General features: G+C 41.8%; 1 protein-coding gene across 2 annotated transcripts in view; it reads left to right on the forward strand.

The window, feature by feature from the left end:
• ppp1r16a (protein phosphatase 1, regulatory subunit 16A) overlaps positions 1-14,649 on the forward strand; it is a 180,008-nt gene extending 165,359 nt beyond the window's left edge. For both annotated transcript variants that reach the window (XM_039753803.1, XM_039753804.1), the window contains exons 9-11: positions 6,938-7,067; positions 10,055-10,217; positions 12,740-14,649. In XM_039753803.1, the coding sequence (XP_039609737.1) occupies positions 6,938-7,067; positions 10,055-10,217; positions 12,740-13,183 (737 nt within the window). In that variant the 3' untranslated portion in view covers positions 13,184-14,649. The remainder of the gene's footprint in view (positions 1-6,937; positions 7,068-10,054; positions 10,218-12,739) is intronic.
• Positions 14,650-15,002: the final 353 nt, after the last annotated feature.

A 15,002-nucleotide genomic window follows, 5' to 3' on the forward strand; every position in this document is an offset into this window, starting at 1 on the left:
GCACACTCTGTAAAAGTTGTGACGGTCGTGCGCTTACCACTGTGTAACATCATCGTGTCATTTAATAACACTTATTAAGCGTTTGGGCATTGAAGACTCATAGTGGTAACGCTTAGCAAATGGAATTTTCCCCCCATTCATCCATTATGCAAGTCTTTAACGGTGCAATTGTACAGGGCATTTGTTCTCGTATTTTGCACTTCTTAATGCGCCACATAGTTCAGGACTGCAGGCACCTGCATTCTCTGCTTACACAGCCATGCTCTTATATTTCTGAGCAGAATGTGGTTTGGCATTGGCCTGCTTGAAAATATAGAGGTGTCCCTGCAAAAGATGCCAGAATATTAATGTTCTGAAATTTGTATATACTGTATCTTTCTGCATTTATGGTGCCATCACAGATGTGTAAGTTACCCATGCCATGGGCAATGACACACTCCCATACTGTGACGGATGATTGCTTTTTGAACTGATGCTGGTAACATTTTGGATGGTCCTTTTTTCTCTTTAGCCACAAGAACACAACTTTTATTATGCGAAACCTACCAGAAATGTTGACTCGTCGGACCATAAAACACAATTATACTCTGCTGCTTTCCCCCTCAGATGAGACCAAGCCCAGAAAAGTTGGTGAAACTTCTGGGCAGTGTTTATGTAAGCCTTAATTTGTATCTGTGGATGCATCCGCAAATGTTGTTGACTGACAATGGTTTTCTGAAGTATTCCCAAGCTCATATCATGGTATCCAGTACAGATGGTTTTTAAGATGGTGACTTCTGAGGGATCAGAGATCATGTGCATTCAGAAGTGGTTTTTGGCCTTGCACTTTATGCAACAAGATTTGACCAGATGCCTTGAAACTTTATTAATTGTATTGTGCACCATAGAGGGTGAAATGTCCAAAATCCTACTGATTCGTCTTTGGGAAATGTTATTCACTGACGCATGTGTTGGCAAATTGGTGAGCCTCGACCCATCCATGCTCGTAAAGGCCAAGGTCGTTTTTGGAAGCTTCTTATATACTAGAACAAGATTGCCTCACCTATTTTACATCACATTGTTATTTGAACTTGTCACATTGTTATTAGGGCGGCATGGTGGCGCAGTGGTAGCGTTGCTGCCTCGCAGTAAGGAGACTTGGGTTCGCTTCCCGGGTCCTCCCTGTGTGGAGTTTGCATGTTCTCCCCGTGTCTGCGTGGGTTTCCTCCCACAGTCCAAAGACATGCAGTTTGGTGCATTGGCGATCCTAAACTGTATCTTGTGTGTGTGTGCATGTGCCCTTTGATAGGCTGGCGCCCTGCAGTGGGTTTGTTTCCTGCCTTGCGCCCTGTTTTGGCTGGAATTGGCTCCAGCAGACCCCCATGACCCTGTAGTTAGGATATAATGGGTTGGATAATGACTGACTGACTGACTGGCATTGTTATTAGTACTAAACTTGCCCATAACCATCTTTTTTGGAATGTGTTGCAGACATCAAATTCATAATACATGTAGTTCATATCTGCAATAAAAATTTGCAGTTGATCATCAATTACCTTGTCTTTATAATGGGTTTGCCTGAATACAAATCAAAGTAAATTTAAAATTCACTCCTTTTTGTTTTTATTTGCATTTTCTGTACTGTTCCAACCTTTTTGCAATTGGGGTTGTAAGGACATATGCTGAGCACCTCTATATTAGTCAGATATCACATATATCATTTGAGGTCTCTAGATGGTGCAATTGAGCCAAACTCAAATGTTGGATAAGAGGCAAAAATATTAAAAAAAAAACCAAATCCATTACAATCTACAAGGGCTTTACTGGTTAGGGTTAGTAGGTACAGTGGCATGCAAAAGTTTAGGCACCCTTGCTTAAAATGTCTGTTACTGTGAATAGTTAAGTGAGCAGAGGATGAACTGAGCACCAAAAGGCATAAAGGGAAAGATGACATATTTTAATATCTCTCTATTGTGAAAAAAAAATCTAGGGGAGGCAGAGTAGAGAGAAGAGACGTGATCTTCTCAGAAGACAATCTGAAGTCCCGCGAGAGACACTGAAAACAATGACAAGTGACAAGCAAAACACGCAGCTCACAGCAGATAATCCAAACCACTTCTCCTTGCGTGCGTTCAGCCACCCTAATCCCCCCTCTTCACAACACGAACAGCAGAGACACGAAGTGGCAAAAAGGACAGTGGCTGTATAGGCTTTAACATGATCGACGGGCTGCCCCCGTTACAACGCGAGCAGCTTTACACGTCCTGCGAGAGAGATTTAACCACGTCCAGGGCCTGAAATAAAGGACAAGTATTGTTTTTACAACGTCACGTGGGACAAGGCAGTGAGCCATCATTTAAAACAAGTCCACGGACATCTAACCTAGCAGTTGTTGGATTGCTTTTGGCAGACACTCACCATGTGCTCCCAGCTCTTAAAACAATGACATGTAACAAGCAGAACAGGCAGCTCGCCAGCAGCAGAAAGACAGCAGATGATCCAACGGCATCTCCTTAGTGCGCGTTCAAAAGACCCCCCACAAACCCCTTGACAACGTGAGTAGCGTTATACGTCCTGCGAGAAAGATGTAACCACGCCCAGGGCTGGAAATAAAGGAGAAGTATTGTTTTTACAAAAGTTTTTTAAAGTAAAAGTGAAAATAATGCATATGTAACAATTCCCATGAAAATAATAATCTCTTTGAATTGTATATTCTGTAAACCAAACATAGGGGTGGCAAGTGAAGCGAGCAGGGGGCAGAGCCCCCTAGTTAATATTAATATTTTAAGCAAGATTACATTTTTATTTCCATCATTTACAGGTAGAAAATACCAAAAAATGAGAGGGGCTTGAAGCAAATGGTTTGGCCAGCTTTCAATTTGTATTTTCACCCATTTGCATTGTAAAAGGCTTCTAATTCTGCAAGATGCTTAGACCGTCTTGCATTCACTGCTCTTTTGAGATCTCCACAGATTTTCAACGATGTTTAGGTCAGGGGATGGTGAGGGCCAGGGCAAAATTGTTGGCTTGTGCCTCTTGAGGTATTCCATTGTAGATTGTGAGGTGTATTTCGGATCATTATCTTGTTGTAGGACCAATCCTCTTTTTAACTTCAACTTTTTTGCAGATGGTTGCTTCCAGAATTTGCTAGTATTTATTTGAATCCATTCTTCCCTCTACCAAGGACAAATTTCCTTTGCCACTAGCTGCAACACAAGCCCAAGGCCTGATCGATCCAACTTAATAGTTGGAGACGTATTCTCCTCCTGGAATTCAGCCCCCTTTTTTCTCTCCAAACATACCTTTGCACATTGTGGCTAAATAGTTCTATTTTCACTGCATTAGTCCACAGGACTTGTTCCCAAAATGCATCAGGTTTGTTCAGATGTTCATTTGCAAACTTTAGTAGTTGAATTTTGTGGCTAGGATGCAGGAAAGGTTTTCCTCTTGTGACTCTACCATGAAGGTCATACTTGTTCATGTGTCACCCCACAGTAGAACAGTGCACCTCCACTCCTGAGTCTGCTGAATCTTCCTCAAGGTCTTTAGCAGTCTTTATTTACCTTTCTAAAAACTATCCAACTCGCAGTTCTTTTAGAAAGGTTTCTTGGTCTTCCAGAACTCAACCTGACCTCCACCGTTCCTGTTGACCGCCATTTCATAATAACATTATAAACTGAGGAAACAGCTACCAGAAAACACTTTGCTATCTTCTTGTAGCCTTCTCTTGCTTTGTGAGCATCAGTTATTTTATTTTTCAGAGTGCTAGGCAGCTGCTTAGAGGAGCCCATGGCTTCTGATTGCTGGGACAAGGTTTGAGGAGTCAGAAAATGTATACAGCTTTGCAGTTTGCATCACCTGTGGTTTCCCAGCTATGACTGTGAAAAAGCCATAGCCCTTATGAGCTAATTAAGGACTGAGACCTTGGGAAACGTTATCTGAGACCTCAAATATCTTGGTGTGCCCAAACTTTTGCAAGTTGCTCTTTTCCTTTTTTCATTGTACAATTGCACAAAACAAAAACGATACACTAATCTTGCATAAAATGCTGAAAAGAAATGTAATCTTGCTTAAAATATTAAAGAAATGTGTAGTCTTGAACTTGATGCTTTTTGGTGATCAGTTCATCTTCTGCTCACTTAATGATTCACAGTAAGAGACATGTTAAGCAAGGGTGCCCAAACTTTTGCATACCACTGTATGTCCAGGACCTCTGTATCAGTCTGGTGGTGGATTTTAGGAGGCCCCGGCCCCTCATGGACCCTGTGATCATCAGAGGTGACTGTGTGCAGAGAGTGCAGACCTATAAATACCTGGGAGTGAATAATATGTTGGACTGGACTGCCAATACTGATGCTCTGTGTAAGAGAGGACAGAGCCAACTATACTTGCTGAGAAGGCTGACATCCTTCAACATCTGCAATAAGATGCTGCAGATGTTATATCAGACGGTTGTGGCGAACGCCCTCTTCTAAGTGGTGGTGTGCTGGGGAGGCACAGGACAAACTGGTGAGGAAGGCAGGCTCTATTGTAGGCACAGAGCTGGACAGTTTGACATCTGTGGCAGGCGGGGCTGAGCAGGCTCCTGTCAATCTTGGGGAATCCACTGCATCCACTGAACAGGATCATCTCCAGACAGAGGAGCAGCTTCAGTGACAGACTGCTGTCACCATCCTGCTCCACTCACAGACTGAGGAGATCGTTCCTCCCACACACTATGCGACTCTTCAATTCCACCCAGGGGGGTAAACGTTAACATTATACAAGATTATAGACTGTTATACCCGCCTCGCACTCTCCACCTTACATTTTTTAACTTGCACTGCTTTTTTTATTGCTCTTTTATTAATATAGTTTTTATCAGTATGTAGCTGGTGAATTTCCCCTTGGGGATTAATAAAGCATCTATCTATCTATCTATCTATCTATCTATCTATCTATCTATCTATCTATCTATCTATCTATCTATCTATCTATCTATCTATCTATCTATCTATCTATCTAGAATACTACATAAGTTCTGCATGCTGGCTTGCTACTGCTTGACTTGTATTATTCACATTACATCTTGCATCATGCCTCAACATATGTATTCATGTAGAATAAATGCATTATACATGTGTGTGCACTGAAATAAACCTTCATTTGCACTGAGTCAGCTTGGCTGCTGCTAGCAACAAGTGCAGCCTGCAACAGTAAGTCACGTCAGTAGTAATCACATCACAACAGTAAATTCCAGAAGATGCCATAGTTATTCCAAAATAACTTCACGTCTGTTCCTTGCCCTGAATAATTCTTTGAAATCAGCCCACACCTCCGCAATATATGACTCTAAAAATCAAGAAGCCCTATACGTTTGGGGGGCTTGACTAGTTTCAGGGTAGTTGGCAGCACAGAGTACCAGTCAATAGTAGGGCACACTGCTTCACTCACTCACCAGCTTGCACTTGTATTGTGTATGATCAAATACTCAGGTAGCTCTGATATACACTCACCTAAAGGATTATTAGGACCACCATACTAATACGGTGTTTGACCCCCTTTCGCCTTCAGAACTGCCTTAATTCTACGTGGCATTGATTCAACAAGGTGCTGAAAGCATTCTTTAGAAATGTTGGCCCATATTGATAGGATAGCATCTTGCAGATGATGGAGATTTGTGGGATGCACATCCAGGGCACGAAGCTCCCGTTCCACCACATCCCAAAGATGCTCTATTGGGTTGAGATCTGGTGACTGTGGGGGCCATTTTAGTACAGTGAACTCATTGTCATGTTCAAGAAACCAATTTGAAATGATTCGAGCTTTGTGACATGGTGCATTATCCTGCTGGAAGTAGCCATCAGAGGATGGGTACATGGTGGTCATAAAGGGATGGACATGGTCAGAAGCAATGCTCAGGTAGCCCGTGGCATTTAAACTATGCCCAATTGGCACTAAGGTGCCTAAAGTGTGCCAAGAAAACATCCCCCACACCATTACACCACCACCACCAGCCTGCACAGTGGTAACAAGGCATGATGGATCCATGTTCTCATTCTGTTTACGCCAAATTCTGACTCGACCATTTGAATGTCTCAACAGAAATCGAGACTCATCAGACCAGGCAACATTTTTCCAGTCTTCAACTGTCCAATTTTGGTGAGCTCGTGTAAATTGTAGCCTCTTTTTCCTATTTGTAGTGGAGATGAGTGGTACCCGGTGGGGTCTTCTGCTGTTGTAGCCCATCCGCCTCAAGGTTGTGCGTGTTGTGGCTTCACAAATGCTTTGCTGCATACCTCGGTTGTAACGAGTGGTTATTTCAGTCAAAGTTGCTCTTCTCTCAGCTTGAATCAGTCAGCCCATTCTCCTCTGACCTCTAGCATCAACAAGGCATTTTTGCCCACAGGACTGCCGCATACTGGATGTTTTTCCCTTTTCACACCATTCTTTGTAAACCCTAGAAATGGTTGTGCATGAAAATCCCAGTAACTGAGCAGATTGTGAAATACTCTGACCGGCCCATCTGGCACCAACGACCATGCCACGCTCAAAATTGCTTAAATCACCTTTCATTGCCATTCTGACATTCAGTTTGGAGTTCAGGAGATTGTCTTGACCAGGACCACACCCCGAAATGCATTGAAGCAACTGCCATGTGATTGGTTGATTAGATAATTGCATTAATGAGAAATTGAACAGGTGTTCCTAATAATCCTTTAGGTGAGTGTATGTATGTGTATGTGTATATATATATATATATATCTATATATATATATATATATCATCAATAATCATCAATAATTAAATAAAAGGTGTCATTTTGCTATTTTCATTTGTTAAACACATGCATGGATTACGCTGTCTTGTGCGCTATATAAAAATATTTCCATAAGCTTGCAAAGGAACAAATGAAACCTCTATCTTAGACCTAGCATGTTAATGCCACTCCATCTGTTTTCTGCACAACCCTTAATAGATGTATGCGCTGATGATGAAGTGCGAGCCAAACTGTTAGATCTGAAGCGAAAGCATGATGCCATCATGAAGTCTGAAGAACGGCATAAATCTTCCCTACAGAGACGAGCTTCCAGCGCTGGCAGCCGGGGGTAAGTACCAAATTAATATTTAAGGATAGGCCTAAACAGCATGTACAGCATGTGCAGTGATAGCATCAGTAGTGTCTCTTTGCATGAAAAAATTTAATAGGTGACAAATGAGAAATAAATAATCTTAAAACTAGAGTACTAGGGTGTTGTACCGTGTTAGCCATGATGAATGTAGTGAGAAGTCAAGCAAAATGACACCTTTTATTGGCTAGCTAGAACAATTACAATATGCAAACTTTCAAGACAACTTAGGCAACTCAACATCTGGCTTGATGAAGCTTGCATATTGTGATCGTTTTAGTTAGCCAATAAAAGGTGTCATTTTGCTTGACTTCTTAAAACTACAAAAAAGAAAGAAGTTCTCAGTCTAGTATGTGCCATGTGTGGGGTCTTTAGTCGGGATTCCAAAGGGCTATACATTGTGACACAGAGCCATATGTGTCCTTCTTTCACTAGGGTAGCAAAACTCCATGGAGCACAGGAAGCAAACTGCTCTTGATGTCCCATTACTGGAGACAATTTTTGAAACACGACTTAATATGAAAGAGTACTAACACTGGCAAACATTTCCATTGGATGGAAGCTTTGTGGCAACTGTGTTAAAATAATGAACCACTGTGCTGGTCCAGATTTAAAACTGAACATGTAGTGTGGGATATTCAGAATGTATCTTACATTAAATTTGCTAATTGCACCAGTGTCAAAGTGTTGATCACCTACTGTGATGAGGCAGCATCCAAAGAAGCAGCTGGTCACAGACTTTGAAAGGCAGACCACACTGACATTTTACGTTGGAGAAGGTATAGTTGAGAGAGCGAGTAGCTTTATATTTCTTGGTGTGACTATCACTGATGAGCTGAAGTGGTCATGTCTCAGAACTATTAAGCTCTGAAGAGGGTGGTGAAAATAGCAAAAAATGTTAGTAGCGCCCAGCAGCCTTCTGTTGGAATAATAGAACAATTGCTACAGGAACAGGGCAGTCAGCCCCCCAAGCTCTTCTGTCCTAGTCACCTTGATTGCCTATAATTACATCAATCCAAGATCTGAATGTCGTCTCTAAAGTCCTACTGTCCACTTCACTAGTTGGTAATTTGTGCCTGTGCCTGTGGATCTTTGCCTGAACAAAAAACTTCCTAAACTTTGTGCAGAATCTGCCCTTAACAAGATTCCAACCATATCACCATGTTCTCGTAAAGAATTTACTTTATTGTATTGATCCATAATAAAAAAAAAAATTATATAATTTTAAGCACTTCAGTCATGTCATCTGTTAATCTCTGTTTGCTTAAACTGAAAAAAAATTCAACTCGTCAGTCTCACTTCCTAGCTCATACCTGTCAGTCCTGAATCAGCCTAGTTGTTCTTCTCTGGACTTTCTCTAGTGCCATTATGTCTTTATTGTAATATGGAAACCAAAACTGAATGATTAGGCTTCATCAATGTGTCGTAAAGATTAAGCAAAACCTCCTTGGACTTGTACTCTGCACATCATGAATTATAGCAGCATTCTGTTAGCCTTCTTCATCGCTTTTGAACACTGGATGTTAATAGGGATGAGTCCTCTATGCCTCCCAGGTTTTTTTCATAAGGGGTGCTTTCAAGATGCAGAACTTCTACTGTGTATTTAAATCTAACATTTTATACTTCCTGTGTACACTTCCTGGACATTTTATTAGGTACACCTTGCTAGTACCGGGTTGGCCCCCTTTTTGCTTTCAGAACTGCCGTAATTCTTCGTAGCATAAATTCAGCAAGGTGCTAGAAACTATTCCTCCAGGATTTTGGGACATTGTCGTGATAGCATCACACAGTTGCTGCAGATTTGTAAATCCATGATGCGAATCTCCCATTCCACTACATCCCAAAGGTGCTCTATTGGATTGAGATCTGGTGACTTTGGAGGCCATTTGAGTACAGTGAATTCATTGTCATGTTCAAGAAACCAGTTTGAGATGATTTGAGCTTTGTGACATGGTGTGTTATCCTGCTGGAAGTGGCCATCAGAAGATGGGTACACTGCGGTAATAAAGGGATGGAAATAGTCAGCAACTGTACTCTGGTAGGCTGGTGTACTATGGGACCCAAAGTGTGCCAAGAAAATGTCCCTCACACCATTACATCACCAGCAGCAGCCTGAACTGTTGATGCAATGCAAGATTGATCCATGCTTTCATGTTGTTGACTCAAAATTTTGACCCTACCATCCGAATGTGGTAGTAGAAATCAAGACTCATCAGACCAGGCAACGTTTTTCCAATCTTCTGTTGTCCAAGTTTGGTGAGTCTGTGTGAATTGTAGCCTCGGTTGCCTATTCTGACAGGGTTGACACCCGGTGTGATCTCCTGCTGTTGTAGCCCACCTGCTTCAAGGTGTGTCGTGTTGTATGTTCAGAGATGCTCTTTTGCACACCTCGGTTGTTAACGAGTGCTTATTTGAGTTACTGTTGCCTTCCTATCAGCTCAAAGCAGTCTGGCCATTCTCCTCTGACCTCTGGCATCAACAAGGCATTTTTATCCCAGAGAACTGCTGCTCACTGGATATTTTCCCGTTTTTCGGTCCATTCTCTGTAAACTCTAGAGATGGTTGTGCTTGAAAAGCCCAGTAGATCAGCAGTTTCTGGAATATTCAGACCAACCCATCTGGCACCAAAAACCCTGCTACATTCCAGTCACTTAATTCTCCTTTCTTCCCCATTCTGGTGCTCAGTTTGAACTTCAGCAGGTCGTCTTGACAATGTCTACATGTCTAAAGCGTTGAGTTGCTTCCGTGTGATTGGCTGATTAGATATTTGCATTAACAAATAGTTGAACAGGTGTACCTAATAAAGTGGCTGATGAATGTACAATACCATAGATTTACTTACTTTAAATTTCATCATAAACCACGGTTAGCGGACTCCATACCAGACTCTACTTTAGTTGCCTCTAGTCTTTTTTGTGGGGTGCCTCATTTTGACTTTCCCATGTTTCCGTTTTATCTGCCTGCAGGAAGGTAGTACGGCGTGTCAGCGTAAATGAACGCTCCAGTTTGTATCGTCGAGAACATCAGAAGGAGGCAATCGTTTGGCAGGAACGGGGGCAGGAAGTGGAGCTGCAGGATGATGACGAGGACAAACAGACGGACGCAGAACTCAAACAGCATACAACTTTGGTAAGACATGGTGCACAATAAAATAAAAGCCACCTGTTTTTTTTGCTAGAAGCAAGAATCCTTTTGTCCTTTCTCTTGTCTATTTATCTTTGCCTACATTTTATCACTTTTAACACTTTATTCTCTTAATCTCTGTCAGAAATGTGCCATTGTGAAAAATAGGAATGTTGATCCCATCCTCTGCCATTGGGTACATCTTTTTGTAACACTGAGGGAAGTTTGTGTGCTTTTACCACACACTGGGTCAGGCCTGCCAGTATAGTGCTATCCGGGAGAGCTTCACCCAGACCTGTTGTGTTTTATAATACAGGGCTCAATTTCAGATCACAGCTAAACAGTGAGCTGATGGTAGCTCTGGTCAGTAAAACAGGTACAGTGGAACCTCAGTTCATGAATGTCTCTGAACACGTACAAATCGGGTTACGACCAAAAAGTTTGCCAAACTTTTGCATCTGTTCACGACCATACACTTGGTTGACGAATCAGCCAGTTTTCCTTCTGGTTCGTACGCGCTGATGATTTCTGCACATGTTCAGTCTCTCCCAGTGCTGTACATTGTTCTCGGTGCATCACACAGTGGGACTCTCCCTCAAAACTGTAACCTCCTCTCAACCCAGCTTCCAGCTATGGTAGAGCGGGTCCACAGCTCCCATCAAAAAGGCCAGTTTTAATAAATAATCACCGCACTTGCAGCTTAGCAAGGGGGCGTGGTGGTGTGTGTGGCCGAAGCGGTTCCTGAGGAGTTTGTGATGTGGGCGTTTCTCACCTAAGTGCACAGGTGAAAAGTGGTCCGCATCCGTTAAATGTTCCAAGGAGCTGCTGATTTCCATGACTACCACGCCTCTTCATAAATAGAAGCGCGAGTTGGCTAAAGGGAAAAAGAAGAGAACAGGAAAGAACGGGAGGTTGCAGGAGAAGGCAGGAAGCAGGAGGAGAAAGCCAGTGCAGTAGAGGGAGAGAGAGAGCGAGCGAGAGGGAGAGAGAGCGACCGAGAGAGAGAGCGAGAGAGAGAGCGACTGAGAGCGAGGGAGAAAGCGAGAGGGAGCGAGAGAGAGAAAGAGAGCGAGCGAAAGGGAGAGAGAGAGAGAGAGCGAGAGGGAGAGAGCAAGGGAGGGAGAGAGAAAGCGAGAGAGAGAGAGAGCGAGCGAAAGGGAGAGAGCGAGAGAGAGAGAGCGAGTGAGAGGGAGAGAGCGAGAGAGAGAAAGAGAGAGGGAGAGAGAGAGAGAGAGAGAGAGAGCGCGAGCGAGAAGTAGAGAGAGAATGAGAGCAGGCTCGCGTGCAGCTGAGCAGGGAGCTTGGCTGTTTGTCTCAGTGTTATTCAATGTTTTTACATTTAGTTTACTATTACACTATGCATTCTATGGTATAATTAACTATTTTTGTGCTTAAAAATCTTTAAAGAAAATATATTTACATGCAGTTCGTACGGTCTGGAATGAATTAATTGTATTTACAGTACATACCATCTTATGAGGGAAATTACCTCAGGTCACGACCAAATCGCGTTACAACCAGAGTTTTGGAACAAATTATGGTCATGGCCCGAGGTTCCACTGTACACAGCTAATGTTAGTAGCAAAGTGAGGATACAGGTGGAGTCGCAGCTTATGCAGGGTTTAGGGGCTTCACACAACAGCCAAAGGTCATAGAGAACTACTTCAGCATGACATCCTTATGGGACATGCTGTAAATGCACATTGTTACCAGAATATACCTTTCCTATATATCTTTTACACTGAGATTTCTGCAAGTATTATTGGTTTTCTAGCAAAAAAAATGCATGTATTTTCACGTTCTGAGAATATGAATGGATAAAGGACACTGGATTATGCAACACAAAGTTTCTGTTTTACTTTTTTTCCATGAACATTTTTTACATTGTTTGCCATCGTCCAGAGTTTGCCACCATTGGGTTAATTTGAACCTTCGCTATGTCTTTTCACCACAAAAACACACAATTAAAAATATTTCTTGGACATCACTACAAACTACATGGGATAAGTAAGATATAAAAAAATAGCAACTTAATATTCTTTTAAGAGTCACATCTTGCTCACTCAATTTCCCAGTTTGTAACCCAACAGCATGGCGGCACAGAGAAGTCCACCAGGAATTATCCCAATGGTCAATCTATCACTAAATATAACACTGGCCATAAATCAGGAGACACAAGGGTGGGCCGGTTGGACTGGACATTGGAGCTGAGGGAGCAAGTAAATGAGCTCTTGTAATCCACTGTGAAAGAAGTAAGAGCGTTGTTGGTGGATTGTGTAGGAATGACCACAGTGGAGAAGATAGTTGAATGCCCCAGGTAGCTGTGCGCTTATTAAGTTAATTGAACCCAAGGGACTGCATTAGGTGTGGAACATCGGGAGGATGAGAGGATTATTGATCTCAAGGTAAAAGCAGAAAAAAAACGATTCTGAATTTACTGTTTCAGAAAGTAAATTGTTATGTCATGAAACGCTTAATGGTACTCAGGCTACCAGTCACTGACATGCTATTTTCCTCCTCGTTTGTAGAGTTCCGCCAATGAGTCCCATGGAAATCAAGTTGACCCAATGCAAGAAAGTTTGTTCAGTAAGTCTGAGACCATCGTGGGGAATGGCTCTGCCTCATCTTCCAGCCTTCCAGGAGAGCCTCGAGGGAGCAAACTGGACCGCAGTGCTTCATATCAGATGGCCACAGGAGCACAAGAGGACGCTGTCGGCAGTGACCTGAGCAAGGAGGTATCCCACCACACTCTAGCTGACCTAAAACGGCAGCGTGCCGCTGCCAAATTACACAAGCAATCGCCTCTCAGCACTGGTGAGGACTTGTCGCAGATCTCTTTAGAGACCGTCAGGAGTAACACAGAAAGTACTGTTTATTGTACCCCAGCAAGTGGTGACCCTCCCTTGCTTAAGCTGATTGCCCCAGAAGAGGATCCCCCACCTGAAAAAAATAGATGCTGTAGCCTTATGTAGATCTGAAACACTGCCATGAGGCCATCAGCCCAGTTTGAGAGCCTGCCAAAGGACCTCTGCTTGGCAGTCTTGGGGGCCATTGTCCATCTGAGACATAAGCAGGGGCATCTCTACTCTCTCATCATGGCTGGGACACCAGCCCATTTTGAATTGCTCTTACTTTTAAATGGCATTATTTTATAAAGAAACAAATCTTGTATATTTTATTAAGAAATTGATCATGAAACAGAGCAGAAACCTAGTGGTGCAATAAATACAATGCCTGCAGTAACACTGACTGTGGCCATATCAGGTTGCAGGCTGTGCGACCTTTGCTTATATTTGCAGAGCTTGCTTTACTCCTCAAGATGCTCCCACTTGCAGGGCTGGGCTGGACAGGGGCTCCTTCAGCAGGACCACCAGACCCCATGCAGTCAGCTGCTTTAGCCATATTTTGCTATATGCTGTTCACAGACATGCACGTGTAGGTATTCAATCATGAGATAAATGTGATCAGGTTTTCATTTATATTTTAACAAGGTCTTAAAGGGGATCTGATAAGAAAGACTCAATACTCCATTCCCTCACTCCTTGAGCAAGCTGTTTGATTCCAGTGTCCTACGTAGGAGTGTCGCTTGAAGAGTAGTTTAAAGATTTCACTCGGAGGAGACTCTTGGTCTGTTTTTTGTAAGTTGGTCTAAACCACAGCAGCATTTCATAATTGAATTACCATCAAGACAGGAAAAAAAATCACCAACATTTTTTAATTTTTTTATTCTTTATAAAAATATAGTTTACCAAAACTAGATCAAGCAGAAAGATAACATACATGAAAGAGCGTGGAGATGTCAGAAGTACGAAGGACATGCTAAACGGAGCTGTGTATATACTGTATCTAGCAAGTGATTGGGGCAGCATGATGACTGACTGGTTAGCTGCCATATCTCTTCATGCTGAGGGCATCTGGTTTATTATCGCTGAGAGCACCTTTATGTACAAATTTAAAATAAATAATGAAGAAATGGCCCGTGAAATGGTGACTGCATAGCGGTGCAGGCATGTGGACAAATCAGGTAATCTGCTTACAGGTAATAATTGTTATATGTCATTTGTTTAAGGTAGGCACACAATCAGAAAACATGCAGAGTGTGTGTGTATATAATGTGCACACAGGATATGTTTTATATGCATAAACACACTGACTGTATGCAGTAAGTACATACATACATACATTAATAATAAATAACTGTTATACAGTTTACCATATGTAGTATACGACTGTCTATGTCATATACTGATGTCTTGTAGACTGTGCATATGCATATACAAACTAAGAGAATTGAATTTGAGTCAAATATCCATGTAGATATTTTTAGATACTGTATGCGTATGCAAAAATTCTTTGTGATTAAACATATTCAAATTATATATACTATTATCCTGTGCATATGTAGGCCGTTATATACAGATCTTTAAAATACTGTATATACTTAACAGTATGTGTTGTTGTGTGTGTATATTTTTTAAGAAAAATAAATATATAGTATATGTAAACATGTGTATGTGTGTGTATATATATATATATAGTATATACACACATACACAGTACTGTACAGTATATATTTCACATATACTCTATACTGTTTTTTATGTTTATACTATATTTTATATATGTATGTTTATACACACACACACACAACATACATATATACACATATATACAGTACTGTACAGTATATAGTTCACATATGTCTATACTGTGTGTATTAAGATACTGTATTTTATTCAGGTATATTTATACACACACACCACATTCACAGAGTGTGAGAGAGATTGGGTG

Source organism: Polypterus senegalus, chromosome 5, assembly GCF_016835505.1.
Source record: "Polypterus senegalus isolate Bchr_013 chromosome 5, ASM1683550v1, whole genome shotgun sequence".
Lineage (NCBI taxonomy): Eukaryota > Metazoa > Chordata > Cladistia > Polypteriformes > Polypteridae > Polypterus > Polypterus senegalus.